The sequence below is a fragment of the Pararge aegeria genome, chromosome 22 (genome assembly GCF_905163445.1).
Source record: "Pararge aegeria chromosome 22, ilParAegt1.1, whole genome shotgun sequence".
Taxonomy (NCBI): domain Eukaryota; kingdom Metazoa; phylum Arthropoda; class Insecta; order Lepidoptera; family Nymphalidae; genus Pararge; species Pararge aegeria.
This window is the reverse complement of record NC_053201.1, coordinates 675,734-696,584: the sequence shown is the minus strand read 5'-3', so window position 1 is coordinate 696,584 and position 20,851 is coordinate 675,734. Positions and strand designations below refer to the sequence as shown.

At 37.7% G+C, this 20,851-nt stretch overlaps 1 protein-coding gene across 1 annotated transcript in view; it reads left to right on the top strand.

The window, feature by feature from the left end:
* LOC120633695 overlaps positions 1–20,851 on the top strand; it is a 105,344-nt gene that overhangs the window by 9,960 nt on the left and 74,533 nt on the right. Inside the window, exon 2 of the mRNA XM_039904013.1 lies at positions 2,023–3,004. Within this exon, the coding sequence (XP_039759947.1) occupies positions 2,167–3,004 (838 nt within the window). The 5' untranslated portion in view covers positions 2,023–2,166. The remainder of the gene's footprint in view (positions 1–2,022; positions 3,005–20,851) is intronic.

Sequence of the window (20,851 nt, the reverse complement as noted above, 5' to 3'; positions counted from 1 at the left end):
AAAAGCGAATAAACTCCGACGATGTCGCGGGCAAATGCTAGTTTATGCTAAAAGCCAATGTGCCAACCATATATTGCCAATAAAAATCAATCAGTACTCAGTTATGATATTGTGTGTAAGTGTGCGTGCGGTGAACGTACAACGAGTGTATCAGGGTTGCCACCAACATTATTTATAAATATGTAGGTTAATAAAAATTATATAACATATAAAAAGTTTAACAATCGTAGAAAATCCATCGTCACTTCAACCGATAGACGTCCACTGCTGTAGATAGGTCATCCGTAGGGACTTCCAAAATCTACAGTCCTGGGCCGTTTGTTTGATGTCTGTCTGACTTCGTTGGAATAAACCATACTAATATTATAAATGCGTATATATGTAACTTTGTTAATTTGTTTTAAAAATTTTAATATGCTTATAAAAAAATTTGCGACTCTCTTGCAATCGCGGCCTAAGCGCATTACCAATAAGCTATAGCCTAGTCACTCTTGATTTGAAGGTACCTAGATTATAGGTATCGGGGAAGACGGTAGATGGGAGGGCATTTCAGGGCTTTGCGGTGCGGATCAGAAAGGAAGAAGCAACCGTTACACTCTCTTAGTCGCCACGCACGACACCCGCGGGAAGGGGAAGTGTTGACAACTGTATTCCGATCAGTCGTTACCACACAGCACGTTAGAGTAGTTTTAATAAAAGTTTATTCATTCATTCGTTTATTCCATAATTATAAAATGCGACGCGTTCATCTGAACTCTCTACACTTTTGGCAACCCTAGTGTACAGGGACGATTGGGGGTGATCCAGGGACATTTTGAGGGGTGAATATTACGTGAGCAATGAGCTGGGCCAGATAGGGCACGTTTGTGAAGGAAAATGGGGATTATGGAAGAGGAAAGACACTTTGATATTGTATGGGCAATGACTCAATACAAAAAACAATTTACGCGGGAGTTGCTACAAAAATGATTGGTTGAAATAAATACACATCTGACTTTAACGTGGTTATTCGTCGTTTGTTCTCACACAATTTGTTTTTTTTTTTATATTTTAAATGAAACAAGGTTGACTTAAGACTTTAATAACGTGGTTACGTTTGGAAGCATATTTTTACATTAAAAAGAAGGAAAAAAATCGTAGAGAGTAGCATAGAGGGAGATATAGTTCTTTTACAGCTAATCTTTTCCCGCGTGTGAATTCAAGAAATGTAATGTGACAATGATTTCAATTAGCGTTTATTTCAGAAAATTTTATCTCAAACACGTTCGATATTAGAGCAAAAATTTAATTCAGAATCAATATGAAGCTGGCCTACCAAATCCTCATTGGAGTAGCGTGGAGGTTCTGAGCTCTAAATCTCTTTCTCTCTCACCTTCCAGAGAGAAGGCCTGTGCCCACCCGTGATAAAAGAAGCTTAGGATTATGATGTTGACTGTAAAGTTATTGTTTAACTTTTTATTTAATTAGATATTAATGTTAAAAAAAAGTTTTTCTGTTGTAATACATACTTATCGCTCTGTTTTATTTGAAGCAAGTTGCGCTTATTTTTGAGTTCATCCTTAATAATCTTATAAATGCAAAAGTGTGTTCATTTTGTTTGTCGTTACTTAACGCTCTGACTAAGCAACCAGTAAACTTTATTTTGGCATAGATTTAGTTGGAAGGATGGAGAGTAATATAGGCTCATTTTTATCGCAGCAAAACCAACGGTTTCGACGGGATCAGTTATAAATACTGACGAAAAAAGCGGGCAACAGCTAGTTCAAAATAGGAGAAACTCGTTTGGTTTATTTATTGCCACCTTGCTCAAACAATGTCATAGACTATTCAAAGCGAAGAAACCGTACTTTTCTTTTTATAACGAACTTTTACTTCCACGTCTTTTTTTATCTACCGCAATCAATAATATACATAAATGTCTCACAATAAAACGTCAAACGCACAAAACCAAAATAGCCAACGCAGCCCTAGTCAATAAGAGCTTACTCACTCAATTAGACTCAAATCGTCCGTTTGTTACAGGAAGCGGGATAACACGAGACTTCAAAGCACCATCCGACATCAAACGGCCAACTACTCAACCCCGAGGGGCTATTAAACGTTAATTCAATCATAAAAACAAACATGTACGACTATTCTCGTAAAATTCGCGGTTAAAAGATACACATGAACGCAGAACAAGTCCACGCAGAACCGGTAAATACTAAAAAAGATACTGGAGAGATGCAAACAGTAGTATCAAATTACGTGACACCAAACTTAATAACGCAAGCCGACAGGTTAATTGTTTCTCACAATTATCCTAGTGATAGTTACACGGAATATTATGGTGAAGACGTAGATAGGTTATCGTTTGACGCTAGAGATGAGAGAGAACACAGGGATGAAAATATTAACGTCGATGAGGATGAAAAGGAAGACGAATTGGTCATTGCTGATGATGTCACTGAAGATTCGAATCAATGTCAAGATGAAAGTACAGGACATGATACTTATAACGTAAACATAAATCAGTTAGACAGAGGTGCCGAAGATAGTACCGTACAAATACAAGATAATTGTAATATAAATAGTGATAGAGAAGAAAGCGGGGAACCGTCATGGCATCCGCATGTCTACGGGAAACCCCCTAAGAAGCCAACGCCACATACCATAGAGTACATTTTAGGATTATCAAAAGTAGGAGAGGTCAAAGAACAAAAGAGGTCGACAGTGAGTCAATTAATGAACGTGAAACGAAATTTCGCCAATAAAAAGACTTTTGCGTACAAAGAAAAGAGTACTCAAGTGCCAAGGGACGTGCCAGAGAGGAAGGTTAGTCTAAGTGCCCACAAGAACAAACTGCAAGAGCAATTGCTTCAACGTGGTGTTAGAACTAGTGATAGTGATTATGACAAAGTGTTCGCGTTTAAGACTGACGATCAGCCGCTGAACCTGTCCGTGCCAAAGGCCAAGGACTCTCCAGCGTGGAGTCCTGGTGGGGACGAAGATAAGTTTAATAAAGGTACGTACTTACATTTACACAAAAGAAATTTACACAATAGAAATGTTACAAATATATATAATATTTTAAATGCGAAAGTATGTTTGTATGGATATTTGTCTTTCCTTCACGCCACCAATAACTTGGTTTTAGGCATATAGTTAGATGAAAAGAAGGAGAGTAACATAGACTTGAAGGCCGATTGGCGCAGTGGGCAGCGACCCTGCTTTCTGAGTCCAAGGCCGTGGGTTCGATTCCCACAACTGGAAAATGTTTGGTGTTTTTATGTATATTATAAGTTTATTATTCATTGTAATATTAATCAGCCATCTTAGTGCAGATAACACTATCTACGCTAACTTTTGGGCTAGATTGCGATGTGTGTGTTATCGTAGTATATTTATATTTGTGTAAAATAAACGAGGATTATAACGTGGGCAACACTTACTAGCAAAATATAAAAGTGTTATGGACAGCGAAGGTCTTTTTTGAAACAGCATTGGTAAATCGATTGCTATCAATCTATCGCCATGTCTGATTCTTATCTGTAACTTAACAACTAGTTAAGTATTACTCAATTAAACAATTATCGTGGTATGCATTCATTGACATCAAATATTATTATCAGCTTTTGCGATGTGGTTAGGAAAGTTATAAAATAGTTTGTAATTTTTGGACGCAAAAATCACTTGCATATTTTATCATTATGTTATTTTTAAAGATGTCCCTTCTTACACAACATAATTATAACTAAGTTTAGGGCGTAAATTTGTTTTGTAAATATAACCTAAAATAAACTAAATAAAATCTAAAACGTCTTCGAAACCACCGCAGCGAGGCACAGTTCCTAAGATGCTGGCAGCATTGTCCCTTTGGATGGCCAAACTAATTCTTTGATCAAGTTAACTGCCCGCTCTAGGATCACCGGTAGACTCGATAACCCCAAATAAATCGAAATACGGCTTTGGTCTTAATCGACAATAACTCACTAAGTTCATGTGTTAATTACACATTAAAACGGTTTACTAAAATTGTTCTCCTAATAATAACTACTAATACTTACAGCAAGAGATTATAATGAAGTAATAAAGCCCTTCTTTCTTTTTTTTCTAAGTAATATTCAAATAATTAAAGTTTACTATAAACCAGCGATCCAACACTAATCTACAATTAGTCATTAATTGAAAGTAGCAGATCGAATGAAGTTCTCGTAACTATTGGAATATTAAATTCTACCGCATGAAACTACCGCAATTTATTGAGTTGAAACCCCCAACGCACCACGTCGCTTACACTTAATATAGGATGATATATACATCAAACTATTAATATAATTTTCATAATCATTTTTTTTTAAATGAATAGTAGACAGATATACTTGGCCACTGTTGTAAGATGAAAAAAATATCACCGTAAATAGGTCGAGGTACGGTAAGTACCTCGACCTATTTACGTTTTTTTTTGTTTTACTTCAAGTTAGTCCTTGACTGCAATCTCACCTGGTGGTAAGTGATAATGCAGTCTAAGATGGTAGCGGGCTAACCCTTTAGGGAGTATGACTGTTATACTTAAACCCATACCCCTAATCGGTTTCTACGCGTCAGTGTACCAAAACGCTAAATCGCTTAGCGACACGTCTTTGTCGGTAGGATGGTAACTAGCTAGACCACAGAAAAATTCAGAATTAAAGGTTTGAGAGAAAAATTTTCGCCCTGCCGGAAATCGAACCCAACTTAAAATCACAGCGCTCACCGCTGCGCTAGGTTGTCTTATCCGCATCTTGGTGCATTGAAAGCCAGTTCTTTAAAATTGAGCCAGACTATACGCTAACATGCTTGCCAAAAAGCTTTTTCGAAGCGCAATATGGTTCTTAAATGTTACGATACACAATCTAATGATCAAGAATAAATCTGGTACAGCCCATTTTTTATTCCACTACAAGTTAGCCCTTGATTGCAATCTCACCGGGTAAGTGATGACGCAGTCGAAGACGGAAACGGGCTAACGTGTTAGGTGTATGGCAGTATTAAACCCATATTTCTAATCGGTATCCAAGCGACATCGTACCGGAACGGTGAATGACTTGGCGACCTTGTCGGTAAGGTGCTAACCACCCACTACCAAAGCCTCCCACCAGACCAAACCAGAGAAATAACAGAAATTATAAATTCCGTAACTGTCTCTGCCGGGGATCGAATCCGGCACCTCTATGACGTCGTATTGATAGTTACATTAGTAATGTTTCATCGCCATCACATCAATCCATTACATTCTACTCCCACAGTGAGTTTAGGCCGCAGTCCACCACGCTGGCCCAGTGCGGATTAGTGGACTTGTAATGTTTACTTAAACATAATTACCACGAGCTATTTATAAATAAACAGCGATTCGTTAAAACGCATTCGCTTTGATGCAAATCGCAACACTTATTAACTCAATCGTTTGAAGCGATTAACTCGATGCGAATAAAGCTATAAGCACTTAATAGGTCATCGATTGAGCACCGGCGACGTTCAATGCTTTACAGCGGTCATATAAATAAACCGACTATTAACTATGCATTGGAGTTACGATCAAGCACGATCTGGGAAAAAGCTATAGGGGTTCTTAGAACCGCCAAATTATATAACTTAAATGCAATATTAGGACAGCCGATTGGCGCAGTGGGCAGCGACCCTGCTTTCTGTATCCAAGGCCGTGGGTTCGATTCTCACAACTGGACAATGTTTGTGTGATGAAAATGAATGTTATTCAGTGTCATGTAATTATTCATCAGTTATCTCAGTACCCATAACACAAGCTACGCTTACTTTGGGCTAGATGGCGATGTGTGTATTGTCGTAGTATATTTATTTATTTATATAAAATCACTTCATAGTCATCATATCAACCCATTACCGGCCCACTACAGGGCAAGAGTCTCCTCCCACAATGAGAAGGGGTTATGGCATGAGTCCACCAAGCTGGCCCAGTAGAACTCTCAAGCATGCACGTTTCCTCACGATGTTTTCCTGCACCTTTGAAGCAAGTGATATTTTAATTGCTTTAAACGCACATAAATTTAAGAGTTATAGTTGCGTGCTGGGAGCCGAACTCGGCCCCTCGAAAGTGAAGTCGAAGTGCTACCTACTGGGCTATCACCTAGTTGTAGTCCACTTCCTAATCCGCGTTTTTTACGGTTTTTTTAAAATCCCATTAAGACCTATTGTTCTCCGTAGATGAAATGAAGCCTATGTTACTCTTCGCCCGTTCTATCAAGTATATTGGTGGCTTAGTTAGGCCGTTAAGCAAGGACAGACAAACAAACACTTCGCTTTTATAATATTAATATTTTAAGAATGCATATGGCATTTGCCGTAGTGAAGTGCAGTTAATGAGTAAGTGATTCGTATGACTCTTTTTCTCACCACACTATTTCTTCATTCACATATAGCACAGTAAAAGTAAACTTTCATTAACTTTTATTTCTACTAGCGGTGCCTCGCGACTTCGCCCGCGTATGAGTCTAGCATGAAAATATGCAGCCGCGGACTTTTTTTTTGGAACTTTTAAAGGGGAACAACTTTGCCATGCATTATTTAATCGAAGTTAAACCGTCTACGCAGCCTCTAAAAAGGATAAAAAAACTCCGATTTTGGAACATTCTTTAGGTGCTATTCTCCTTTTAGTCTTAGCGTGATGATGGGCGAGGAAGAATATGGGCTATATTCTTCCTCGATAAATGCGCTGGATAGCGTTGAACTAAAATAATTTCTCAAATCGGAATCGGAGTTTCTGAGATCATCGACATTGGTTAATCTGTCGAAAGTCAGAAGTAGGAATAAAAACACTGTACTATTTCTACTGTCTATTTACTCCAGTGAATTAGTATTCGGAATTTAGAGAAAGTCGTGATAGAGTCCCACAACAGTTGTATTCGGAAATTAAAGGGAACCGTAAACGTTATGCTCCAAACAATTACACCCCACGGACTTAAACCGTAAACGTCGATATAATCATCAAAAAATCCCACACACGCGGAAAAATAAACAAATCATTCCAAGAACCTTGTGGTTGGGAGGTCACCACTGGACCAGCTTGCTCCCTAACAAATATCTCCAAAATACTTTCAATCTAATACGTGATCTTTTATTTTAATTAGAGAGTTCATTTTTGAAGAGCAGTTGTATTGATTTATGTCTTGATGGATCTTTAAAGCAGATGGGCTATAAACCGGAGGAGTTGTAAATCACAGTCAATTAGTCGAAAGAGCTGGATGCGGTGCTCTTATATTTTTGGCCGCGTAATGATATTAATATACATATGCATCTATGAGACTAGGGATGCCTGACGGGAATTTGTCGAAGTCTATGTTTTTATATTTTTTAACTTATTTATACATAGGAGCATTGTCGTTTTTTCTGTTACATAAACCATTGAAGTTTCCAGAACTTAGTTATACATAAACGATAACATTAACTAAAAAAAAGCTACCTAACGAAAATTAAATGAAAAAAAATAAACTTTAAAGAGCGTTGTCGCGCGAGCGATGTCGTAGCTTAATGTAATGTTTTCTATGAAACCAAGTTGTGGTTTAGTAAGACAAACTAGTGTAAGAAACTACTCAAATTATAGTATATAAACTTTCTAAATATGTAGAGATTATACATTCCAAGACTCTTAAAAGTCTGTATCTTGAAAAAAATTAATACATTATAGCATAAAAAAACTCAATAAGTCAATAAATTTCTCAATAAGTTTCATGAGTATTTGTTTCGGCATAATACTGTTTTTTATGAGATACTAATACTTATAAACTTCCAGCTAATGAATACACATTTTTATATACTTATTGTCATTTTGTGAAGCTATTGAAATGGGATGTCTTTTTTTTTCTAACAAAACTTTAAAACCTCAGAATTTGTTGGTGTTGCAGCGTTATCGGTCGTGTGAGTCGAGTCGGAAAGGTACACCACTAGTACGGGCACGTGTTTGTTTGTAGGGAATTGTTTATGCGGCATAATTAGTTTTATTGATTGCGCGTTTAAAAGCCCGGCGTTATATCATCGTCGGTCGGCGGACTGTGGCTGTGGCACGCTTTTATGTTGTCCCGAGTTGTCGTTTATTGTGATGACTCGAACTAGCTTTATTGTTGCTTTATGTTCTTGTGAAAGAAGCTGTGATCTAGTCTAGTGGTTAGGATTTCAGCTTCACTTTCGGCGGGACGAGTTTGAATCCCGGCTCGCAACTATATCATATTTGCCTTTAGTAAAGTCCTATTATAATATAAAGGACTACGTAATCGATAAAAAAGCTTTGGTGTGAATTATTGCTCTTACCAGTTTGCTTTTCATATAATTTTAAATGCTAGTGTGAGATGGTGATAACAAAAAAAACAACCGGCTTAGTTTGTTGTGGGCTTCTGCTAAGACCAGGACGCGTTTGGAACCCTCGTAGCTTTAGTTTTAAGTTTACGAATATGGTTATTGCCATCATCTCACTACTTTGTAATTCTCAAGTACGCATTAAAGTGAATAAAGTATAACTACTTGAATAAAGCTATTTTTGACTATCTTTTCTGAGCTATGTGCGTTTTAGGAATCAAGCTAGCTAGCGCTAGCTGTAACAGTGGAGGAAAATATCGTGAGGAGACCTGCATGCCTGAGAGTTCTCAATAGCGTTCTCAAAGATGTGTGGAATCTACCAATTGGCACTGGGCCAGGCCTGGGAGGAAAACTGTGTCCTGTAGTGGACTGGCACTGGGTTGATGATGTCTATCTCATTCTCTTACCTCTATGCACAAAAGCATATGGATCTCTTGTTTTGTGACAAACAAAAACAAATCTATCACACTGGAACCGTTACTTCTTTCAGGTGAAGGTAGCCTTTGTGCTGTTCCATCTTCAATTAGCCTTTTTAAATTAAACAGTTCCCAGAGAGAGTTTGCCCATAATCACCACGCTGAGCTGGGTTGGTGATCGCAGTAAATGGTAGCAGTAGCACGAAAGTCGCTGCTACCTGTTCTCGGTTATATTTCCTTAGTCGCCTCGCACCACCCGCGGGAAGAATAGAGGTGGTGAAAACTAAATTCTTATTTACCATCACCACGCGGAACACAACGCAAATAACCATATATACATATAACTAGCTGACTCGCCGAACTTCGTATAGCGGATAATTTTTTTTTTAAACATTTTCCAGTAGATCAAATTGTGACTCTAAACCATCCTCGAATGCCCTTGAACTCACACAAAAAATTTCATCAAAATCGGTCCAGCCGTCTTGGAGGAGTTCAGTGACATACACACGCACACAAGAAATATATATGTAGAGACTAGCGGACCCCAGCGACATCTGTCGGGCTGATTAGTGAATCTAAACCATCCAGGGTGCCACCCAAACGCATACCAAAAAATTCATTCAAATCGGTCCTGCCGTTTAGGAGGAGTTTAGTAACATACACACGCACACAAGAAATGTATATATATATATATAAGATATGCAAAAACATAACAAGTTGATCTCTCATCAACGTGCTATTCCAGACTACAACTAAAAAAATTAGGGATATAAACAAACAGTCGCGGAAAGCGACTTTGTTCAATACCATGTAGAGATTTTGCAGAATTTTGCAGGCACTTCTTTGGTCAGTTTTCAGATGAAATTGGTCGAGTTTCAAGCGCAGTATTATATTTAGAAACGTAAGTCCTGCCTACTTATGTTTTGATACGACTCAATAAAAATAACAAAACGCAGAGCGCTGAGCTAAAGCGGGACCTAAGTCCAGTCTAAACAAGCGGCGGACAAATTAACTGGCGCGAAACTTCTGATCACTCGCAAATACTATCGGATGTCAGGGCTGACAACTTTCATTGTAATAAAAAAATATTTTTTAGAAAAATGTCTTTATTCGCCTTTTGTATTCTACTCCAGTCTTTGTGTTTCTCTCTATTCGTCCTTTATATTTCGTGTAGTGGTGTAAAAATAAAGAGTTTAAATATTTAAAATAAAAAAATAAATGTAATAGTCCTCTGTTTAGGATATGTGATGCGCATATTATCACCGCATCACATAATTGGGCTTTAAGCGAGGGCGAGTTTGATCCCTGGCACGCACCTGTAACTTTTTGAGTTACGTGAGTTTTTTAATTGGTGAAGGAACACATCGTGAGGAGAATTCTCGATAATGTTCTGAAGGGTATTTAAAGTCTACCAATACGCAGATGGCGTTTAAAACTACGGCTTAAACCCTTCCCATTCCCCAGGTTCTGCTGTCGTTCACACGCCTTTGAAAACCTCTTATTAGGTTTAATAATATGTTTTCCTTTACCGTTGAAGCAAGTAATACTAAATTACTTAAAAGAGAAACATTCCGAATACCTTGGGTACATCCGCTTCAATAAAAGAAATGAATAGTTAAAAATAGACATACTTAAATTGTTTAGACATCTTCAACGCATTAGTTGCACGTAGTGAGAGAGCAATTAATAATAATCTATTAGTTATAAAGCGCACGCGCGCCACATTAGTGCCCCTAATTTACCGACATGCATTACAAGCTGTACACTATCATTGACGCAATGATCCCACATTAGCGTGTCACAAATAATCCGAATAAATTTATTGGCTAAAAATAAATTGGCAAGTTGGCAACCCTACTGACGGACGCAGCTGCAAGCCGATAGCTTATTGCTTGGACGTTCAAATTATACTTAGCAGACATAAATAACCACTCATAAAACCAATCAGAGTCATTACTGCGAGCTAATAAGGGTGGAAATCGAACATAACGTCGCATCAAAGACGGTAATTTGTATGTTTGTGTCTCATTGGACTCTATTAAAACGCTACAGTATAAATGCAGGCGACTTGAGATTACATTGGATCTACTTTTAGAGGGTCGGCAACCCTATTAGATTTAGTGTTATCTTAGGACAGCGTACAGACTTCCCAGTATTTAATCTGGCTCTTGAGTAGAGATAATTTTGCCTGCCATTATTCGACTTTTTTATATTATTTGTTGAATATACAAATAATAAAATTTAAGAGTTTGCTTTTTGTTTGAACGGGCTAATCTTTGGAACTCCCAGTCAGATTTGAAAGTTCTTTTTTGGCATTTTATGGCCTGATTCACGAGGATGGTTCGCTATATTACATCACGCTTCGGTAGCCTTAAGGAACCGAGCAAACGAAGTAAAGCGCCGAGGGCAATGCAACGCGGTGGGTCGCGGGGTATTTTGTGTAGAACCATCATCATCATATGAACCCATTACCGGCCCACTACGTAATTTCCAAGAATTTCCTCCCACAATGAGATAGGGTTGTAGTCGTAGTCCACAATGCTGGCCCAGTGCGGATTGGTGGACTCCATACACCTTTGAGAACATTATGGTGTATCAAAGTTATATTTTAATTGCTTTATACAGACATAACCTAGAAAAGTTGGAGGTGCGTGCTGGGATTTGAACCCGCTCCCTAGAAAGTGAAGTCGAAGTCCTACTTATTAAGCTATCACCGCTTCATTGGCCTTTGCTCAAACTTTGAGAATAGCGGATGAAAATTTAGCACTAGTTAGCGTACCTTATGAAAAATGCGTAGTCGCAGTTACGGAGAACCGCTATTTTAGTTTTGAAGTGTTTGAATTTGGGTTGTATTAGTGTCTAACCTACATGAAATTAAAGCAGCGTGGTGGGTTCAATCACCATATCCCTTTCTTTCTTTAAGATGGTAACGCTCTAACTTTTTTAACGACGGATTTTAAATGAGGTTGAATGATGATGAATTCCTCTTTCAGCGATCAATCCCGGGATCACCACATATTATATACCAATATAATATGTGGACCCTGCTTTCTGAGTCCAAGGCCGTGGGTTCGATTCCCACAACTGCAAAATGTTTGTCTGATGAATATGAATGCTCTTCGGCGTCTCGGTGTTTATCTGTGTTTTATAAGTATTTATGTATATTATTCATAAAAAAATTTCATCAGTCACCCATAACACAAGCTACGCTTACTATGTGTGTGTTGTGGTAGTTTTTACTAATTATATCGCGGGATGAGTCAACTGATCACCAATCCCATAATCCGCGCGTGATTTATTTGCGGCTCCAGCGCAAGATTAAAGGCTGCTGGGAGATGTCGAGATGACTCCAGTGTCATCTGCTAATGTGCTGCTTTATTAATATAACTCAAAGTAGCCGTTGACCAATACTTTAAAATGCTACTATAAATGAATTTATATGATTATTTTTCCGACCCAAATATCGACCAATAGAATTGCACCATTCGACGTCACGTGGTACAACCTACATGGTATTATACTGATAATTTTCTGAAAATTTTCTCTGGTAGTTGCTATATATATTTTGCTATATTTATTCATTGTGAAATTCTTATTTGTTAACTGTACATTTCGTCTCATGGTGCAATTCTATTGGCCGACATTTGGGACGGAAAAATAATCCCCCGAATACCACACGAGCTTCAAAATTATCTGGCATTTCCCTCAAGGTTCCCTGCAAACAAATAAAGTCGTCAAGTTTTTCAGGAAAAATCACTCACTGAATCCTTCATTTGTTTGCAACGAACCTATCGGGAAATACCCGATAATTTTGAAGCTCTTGTGGTATTATAAGTGATAAAACATAGTTAAGTGTTAGTACAAACATAGAAAGAAAGAAGGACAGAAAATACATTTATTCATGTTAAGTGTTACAAACAGTACATTTTATAATAATATAGTAACAACATAGTAACAATGTCTGTGTGTAACACCAGACAGAAAGGGTGTACAGCTCAGCATTTGCCATGCATTGTACCGAAGTACACGCATGTCTCTGATTTTCATAGGTAAGTTTACTTTATGTTTTAATAGCTATGTTATTAATCATTCCATCAACTAGTTCGTTCACTTACGTAATGACACAGTCATGTCATACTTTTGCCGGGCGAGCTCTGTCTCCTACTTCTGTCTGCTTTTCCATAAAATAAAATTTGTACAGCAATTCCTGATATTGTTTAAATTTTTTACGAATAAACATCTTCTTAGTAAGATTTAATTGAAGTAAGCGCTGGTCTCTTATATATTTGGATAGCTGTTGCCCGCGTTCTTCGTTTCTGTAAATCCCGTAAGAACCGTTTATTTTTCTGGGATAAAAAGTTGCCTATGTTACTCTCCGTCCCTACAACTAACTCTATGCTAAAAATCTGTTTGATTGGTTGCTTAGTTGGCGTGTGAAGGACGGACAAACATAAACACTTTCGCATTTATAAGTTCTAAGACTACATGGCTAGAATGGGCAGGAGACAATAATCTCCCCGGGGAAAGAATTAAAATGTATCTACTCCCACAGATTTATTAACTCTCAGAGCATTGGCGCACAAGTGGCAATAATATCCAAATAATGTATGAGTAACTAGCTGTTGCCCACGACTTCGTCTGCGTTTGATTTTGTTTTTTCATGTGGCATTAAATTTAGTTGCAGTTCTAAAAAAAATTAAAGTATTCAGTCGCCTTAAATGAGGGGTTTTCTGCCGTCCGCTGAAGAGTTCTGTTCTCTATCTCTAACCACAGTTTGGGCAAAATTAAATACATATTCTAACCCCTATACTACAAAAATCATTATTTAAATCGGTTATAATTTGTCGGAGTTATGGTGTCTTAGAACTTTTTGTGACAGAGCTCGTCCGGAACAGTACTACCATGAATATTTCTGCAAGCAGCATGGTCTGAAATGCGTGGTTGATGTTTTTTAGGTACTAACATAAATCATTCACTCTTCAACAAACACTCGCGAGACACCCATTTTGTAAAAATGCTCTGAGATAATTATTAGCAAAAATGCCTAAATATACAATTATTGTAACGCAATTAAAACGACACAATAATAATATAATTAAAACAGTTCACGGTGCTTAATTATTAAATGAATGATAATAATGGCCGCTGAAACTGTGGTGTATAGTTACGTTAGCGGCTCGCGATGATTGTCGCGAGCAGGTTGCTGTCACCGAGACGTGGACACCTTGGTTTCCGCTTACGCTTAACGAATTACAATTTTTATGGTCCTAGCGCTTAGGATTTCGGTTTCAATTTAGGGGGCCCGAGTTCGGTTCACAGCACGCACGTCATACTTTACTAAGTTATGTGCGTTTTAAGTAATTAAAATACCACAAGCTTTAACGGTGAAGGAAAACATCGTGAGGGTTTCTTTACAATAATATTAAATTAAGTTTAATTTAATATAATTGTTAAGAATTTAGACAATGCATAATTTTTAAGAACTTAACAATATAATACATTGTAAAGTCAACATCTGCTGAGGATGCTCCGAGGAGCGAAACGTGTGTAGAGGGTACATTGCCGAAGAGCTGTATGGTGTGGAGTATATAAGAATTGAAGAAGTTATAAATTTCACCATACAGATTCTCCTGCTTATAGCGGAGTATAGCAAATTTTCATAATATATCATGGATTTCCGCAAAGTAGCGCTTGCTCCTATACAATATCTTTTTTTTTTACATATTCTGCGCAATAAAGGTCTTATCTATGTTTAAATGATATCGCTCCGCCTATGAGACTAACCGCCGCAGTTTCGTCATCGCTGACGAGAGCGATTTAAAGAATCACACGTCGGGCCACTATATCAATTACAATACTTGGAATTGCTTCACATTCTGTTATGAAACGGTAGCTTGGGTACTATTTAATTGTTGGTTAATTGCTTTTTGAATCCCGACGCAAGTGTCGTAAGTTTTATCGCATTGTCTGTTTGTTCATTTCACATAGAGTTAGCCTATAGTTTGAGTGGCGATGGCGCGATGGGTAGGACTTAGCTCGACTTCACTTTCGGGGGATCGAGTTCGAATCCCAGCACACACCTGTAACTTTTCTAAGTTAACTTCAACGGTTATGGAACATGAAGAAACCTCCATGTCTGAGAGTTCTACAAAATATTCTCAAAGGTATTTGGAGTCCATTAATTCCCTCTGGGCCAGCTTGGACTACGACTGTAACCCCTTCTCATTGTGGGAGGAGACCCGTACTCTGTAGTGGGCCAATAATGTACGCATCAAAAGTGCCATATTGGGCCTCTATAAAAGAAGATATTTTTCACTTTTACTATGACTTTTTGACTTTAAAATCTCTTCTTGGTTTTTCAAAAAAAGGTTTTTTTATATTTTTTATAAATACCTTTTTTGTCGTTACATGTTATTTTTCGTGTTTTACACTCTTTTTATTAGTTTAAGTAATTATTACATTTTACATATTAATTATTTCTAAATTTCTTTTAGTAGTTAATTCTTCTCATACAAGAACATAGTTTTTTCCAAGAAACTCTTAAAATGATGTACCTTCTAATTATTAAAAAGAATGAACGTGCTGAAAAATATTGTAATAAAGCAAACTAGGATCACAAGAAATCTTAAGACAGAAGAAATAAAAGCATCACCAACCGAACACATTTAGCTTGCAGCACTCTTATGGGATTACGGAACGGAGCCCATTATTTTTCCCCATAAAGCTTGTTTTCACAATCCTCAAATTAGTCGTCCATTAAAGTGCAACATAAATAACAATTTACATGTAAATCTAAAACAAGTGACATAAAGGCCACCGCAGACATCAAAGCTCGCTCGCTGCACGATTTATAGGTGTTGGGAAATGTAAATAATTGTTGCGATTGATGCTCGTAATTATTACTCGGCTATTAACTTCTTTTTGCATTCTCCTATTCGGCTATTAAATTTTTTATAAGCTCTTCCATACTAGACCTAGCCGCGGCTTCGTTTACTATTCGTATACTGTGTCCTTACTTTCAACCTGTTTTGGAGTGGTGGGTCAATGCGGTTACCCACCATCTCCTATCAGAGAGGAGGCCTGTGTCCAGCAGTGACGTTAGTTGGTGGATTGCTGCAGTGGGCAGCGCTCTGCTTTCTGAGCCAAAGGATGTGGGTTCTATTCCCACAACTGGAAGATGTTTCATGAATATGATTGTTTTTCAGTGTCTGGGTGTTTATCTGTATTTAATAATTATGTATATTATTCATAGAAATATTCATCAGTCATCTTAGTACCGATAGCACAAGCTACGCTTACTTTGGGGCTAGATGGCGTGTGTGTATTGTCCTAATCTCTATTTATTATATTAATTTTATAGGCTTACTGTAGTAACATACTTGCTATTAATTATTTAGCTATTAACTTATTTTTGAATTCTCCTGTCGCTCTGTTTAATTTTTTACAAGTTCTTTGAAACTAGAACAGGCCGTATCTACGTGTATTATTCATATTATCACCACCATTATCAACTACAGGGCACGGGTCTGCCCTCAGAATGAGGAGGGCTTAGGGTAGTCCACCTCGTTGGCCAAGTTCTAATTGGTAGACGTCACACACCTTTGAGAACGGAGAAATCTCAGGCAACTAACCTAACCTGTTAACCTAACCTAACGATATTTCCTTCACCGTTAGAGCAAGTGTTTTTTTTTAATTCGTATAGCCAAAGTCAACCTGCATTGGAGCAGAGTGGTGGGTCTTTGCTCTAAAACCATCTCTCCTGTGAGAGTAGAGGCCTGTGCCCGGTGGTGGGTCGTTACTAGAATAATTGTATTATATTTAAGCTGAATATTGGCCGCCTCATAAGCGAAGCGTTGAGGTGGGTGTTACTGTCAGTTTACGCACACCGAGTGATTCTCCAACTTGAAATGTCACTTTTTTATTGTCACATTTGGTTTTTTTTTATAGGCTTTAGTATTTTTGAGGAATAGAAGCCTTTCTGTATATATATTTACAGTTTTCACGGTATAATTAGATGTTGTTTAATTATTATTTACAAATACATAATCTCAATTTTATTGTAATGAATGAGATTATGAGGATGATGGATTTTCCAACTATTTTATTTTATAATTTTTGTTAGTGTCTTTACCTACATTTGGAGGAATTATCAATTTTATAAATTTAAAATTCATATAAAAAATTTTGAAACCGACAGGATTTGAAGCCAAAACAGTGTTTCACTTTTGTTTGTCTGTCAGTAACTTGGCCGCCATACATTTTTTAAGAGAGTTTATACATTTTCTGTGAGATTTCCAGGGGGGCCAGCTTAAGGTAACTAAATAAACGGTACAATTTAGTGGCCTTAACTCCTTTAAAGTGTGCTGTAAAATAAAAATGTTACAACAAATGTTTCACTTCAAAGCACGTTTATACTGATAACCAACCACTTAATGGTCATTACCGTGCCTATCATAAAGGGTTACATAATACCACATAATAGTGTCCTTCGCGGAAGCAATCAAGAGCTTTCATTCAAGAACACACATGGTGTTCCTATCTCCGTTGTTTACTGTACAAACACCATAAAGCTGCATTTCAACTAGCCATGCCCTTTTTTTTTTAAGAAGTGTTGTATTCATATACGTTACGATATTTAGTATTAATATCTATCAAAGACTGCAGTGGGTAATGATAAGAATTCAAAAAACATACTTGTATTAACTGTATTATAGTAACTAAGTATATTTATATATTGTGCTATAAATGAGTCCATGATAACTAAAACTACTAGAAGAAAGACGTAGCAATAAAATAAAAATAAAAAAATTTACGCCAGAACTAAATATAAAAACCACCAAACTAAATTAAAAATAAAATGCATTAATACAATTCGAATTTCAAATGGTAACTTGTTTTTAAATCACTAAAAAAAATCAGTAAATAATAGCGTTTATTATTGTCAGTGACATATTCAAATTCAAATTCATTTATTTCAAGTAGGCCTACTTTATAAGCACTTTTGAAACGTCAAGTATGCATGTTTGTGTGACTCTACCACCGGTTCGGAAAGCAGTAGTTGCTCTGTTCCAACATCAACAATCATTTTGCTATCTTGCGGGAGATGAGAGCGAGGCTGGCTGCTTCCATTCTACCTTGTCATTGAGGAATTCATCAAATGTGTAGTAACCTCGCTGTACTAGATGCGTTTTTACACATTTTTTTAAATGTATGCATTCGTAGGTCAAGAATTTCCTTAGGAATCATGTTGTAAAAGCGTATACTCAACCCCACAAAGGAGTTCTGCACCTTTCGCAGACGATATGCAGATATCACTAATTTATGACCGTTTCTGGTAAGTCGATTGTTAATTTCAGCTTTTGATTTATAAAGAGTAATATTTTGCCTCACAAAGACTATATTATTATAAATGTATTGCGAAGCTACTGTATCGTACATAAAACGTATACCTACTATAAAATTGATTAAAATGTAATTCTTTAATTGCGTGCAGTATTTTATTGTTACTTTTAATGGCTTGCTAGCAACTAGTTTGTATTGATGAATAAATGTTTGTTACTCTGTCGTGCAGAACGTATTAAAAGAATTAGACTGAAATTTTTAATGGAGATAAATTATACTTCGAATAACAGAGGCTAGGTCCTTTATTAGAGTTTATTCAAGTGACTTAATTGTGTGCTGTCCCTGCGAGAGTTTATGGTTTATTGGAAGTACAAAACATAAATATTACAGTAGGTACGAAAGGCAAGAAATAAGCTACTCAGAGCAACGCCTACAGATCACAATCATCGACTTCTTGTAAAATTACAAAGTACCAAAGACCGTCCCTGCGAAAGATTTATGACTTCAGAATTATCAAACGTCATGTTACCTTTTTTTTTTAAAGTAATAGTTGACGGACAAAACCGATGGCCCACCTGTTGGTAAGTGGAAAACCATCGCCTATTAACAGAGCAACACTTCACAGGGCATGCAAGGAACATGTCCTGCAACATGCCTCCCTGAGTCCATCAAACTGAGGCGTAGGTTTTAAGCCCCATATGCCAGTAATTACACCGGAAACCACGCCCTTCAGACCGGAACACAGCATTGCAACAATGCTGCTTAGCGGCAGAAATAAGCATGGCGATAGTACCTACTTCCCTGGACGGGCTCTGTCACAAAAAGCTCTACTTCTACTAAATGACAAACGGCTTCAAATGACATTACCTTTCATATATCAGAGCGTAAAGATAAACCGAATGAAATACATACTCCCACATCGCTGGTGGAAGGAGAGCCTAAAGAAAGAAAGAGTGGGATACGTTTCCGCTGTAAAGTTGCCAAAGCCATCCCGCGCACCGGCTGCGTTGCATCTTTAAGCGCATAATCTCCGAAAGAAATTTATTCTTCCCTTGTTTTATTGTCTTTTTTAGTGTAGTGTTTTATCACGCGGCTCGCCTCGCCTCACTTATAGGTGTCACGTGAAAATACATCGAAATATATAGTATAGTTCCTATGTGTGTGTGCTAACAAATTTATTTCCTTAACACAAAAACCTAAGTTTTTTCAGCACAATATTCCCCGACCGACCTCGTCGCATCGCCCGCACTTTACTAAGTTTTTCATCTTTATATATTTTACTTTATTCGTTCAGCTGTAGAAGTGCGCAAAAGTAGCATGCTGGGCCCATAAACCTACGGGTTACACTTGAAGTTTATGGTTTAGTGGGAGTTCAAAACATAATTATTACAATAGGTACAGATATGTTACCCAGTCGCAGGTTAAGGCAAGAAATAAGCTACACAGAGCAACGCCTTCAGAGCACAATCATCTCATATAATATTACAATGTAACAAAGACTTATGTTCATAATGTATAAAGGTTTGTTTACACATCAACATTACGGCCTTTTTTTTATTCAGGACAAAGGAAAGTTTTTTAGGAAATTTCCCGAGTACGTGGTCGAAGTTTTTAATTGGACTATTTAATTAAATAAGTATACCTACTATATTAACAGCGAAGATAAGATTATAATTAATTGGATTTATAACTTCAGATTAAGTAGGGAAATAGTTTCGTCTAATCGAATTTTCATGTTTCAAAATGTATTAAAAACATTTAGATACTTGTAACTGTACTAGTCATAATGCCAGGTATTTGTTTATTATTTCTATAAAACAGACTGTGATAGTGGCAGAGGTTTTGTGAGAGATCTCGTCCCGCGAAGTTCTATCGCCATACTTATTTCGCTAAGCAGCATTGCGGTGTCGGAAGGGCCTGGTGTAGTTACCGTCACATTTGGCTTAACACCTACACCGCTAGTAGACACAGAGTGGCCCTTTGCATACCACCACCACCTGAGGGGTTGCTACGGCCTCAGCGTGGGAGTGGGGCGAGCGCCAAAGCTCACCATTAGAAGGCAGGGCCCGAGCCCCAGGGCTTTACGACATCGGGGGGCAATTGGGAGACGTCGACCCGAGGGTGCCTCTTGCGAGGACTTGGACTTTACTTGGTTCGACGTTAATCTGAGTGTTGGTGGAGTTTTGGACTTATTATTGTTTCGTCCGAACACCCCCGTTACCGTGGTTAGGGTCCACGTCCGGATGACGTCAGAAATCGGGGCCCTAGTCTTCGCCGGCGAAGACGCTGTGTTGGCTATGTGTGTTGTAATTTGCTTTCCACTTATCATTAGGCCATCTGCTTGGTACGTCGATTATTCATCAGCATCATCAGATAAACCGATAACCGGCTACAACAGGTCACGGGTCTCCTCCCACAGTGAGAAGGGTATATACCGTAGTCCACCACGCTGGCCCAGTGCGGATTGGTGGACTTCACACGCCGTTGAGAACGTTATGAGGAACTCTCAGGCACGCATGCATGCATCCCTAACGATGTTTTCCTTCACTGTTAAAGCCGTGAAATTAAATTTCTTAAACGAAAAAACGCCCACAACTCTGAAAAGTCAAAGGGAGAGTAAAGAAAGAAAAAACGAAAATACATTTATTCATATAAAGTGCTACGAACATCTTCACTTACATCACTATTAATAAAGTAACAGAATGTCTGTGTTACACCAGACAGAAAGGTTGTACAGCTCAGAATTT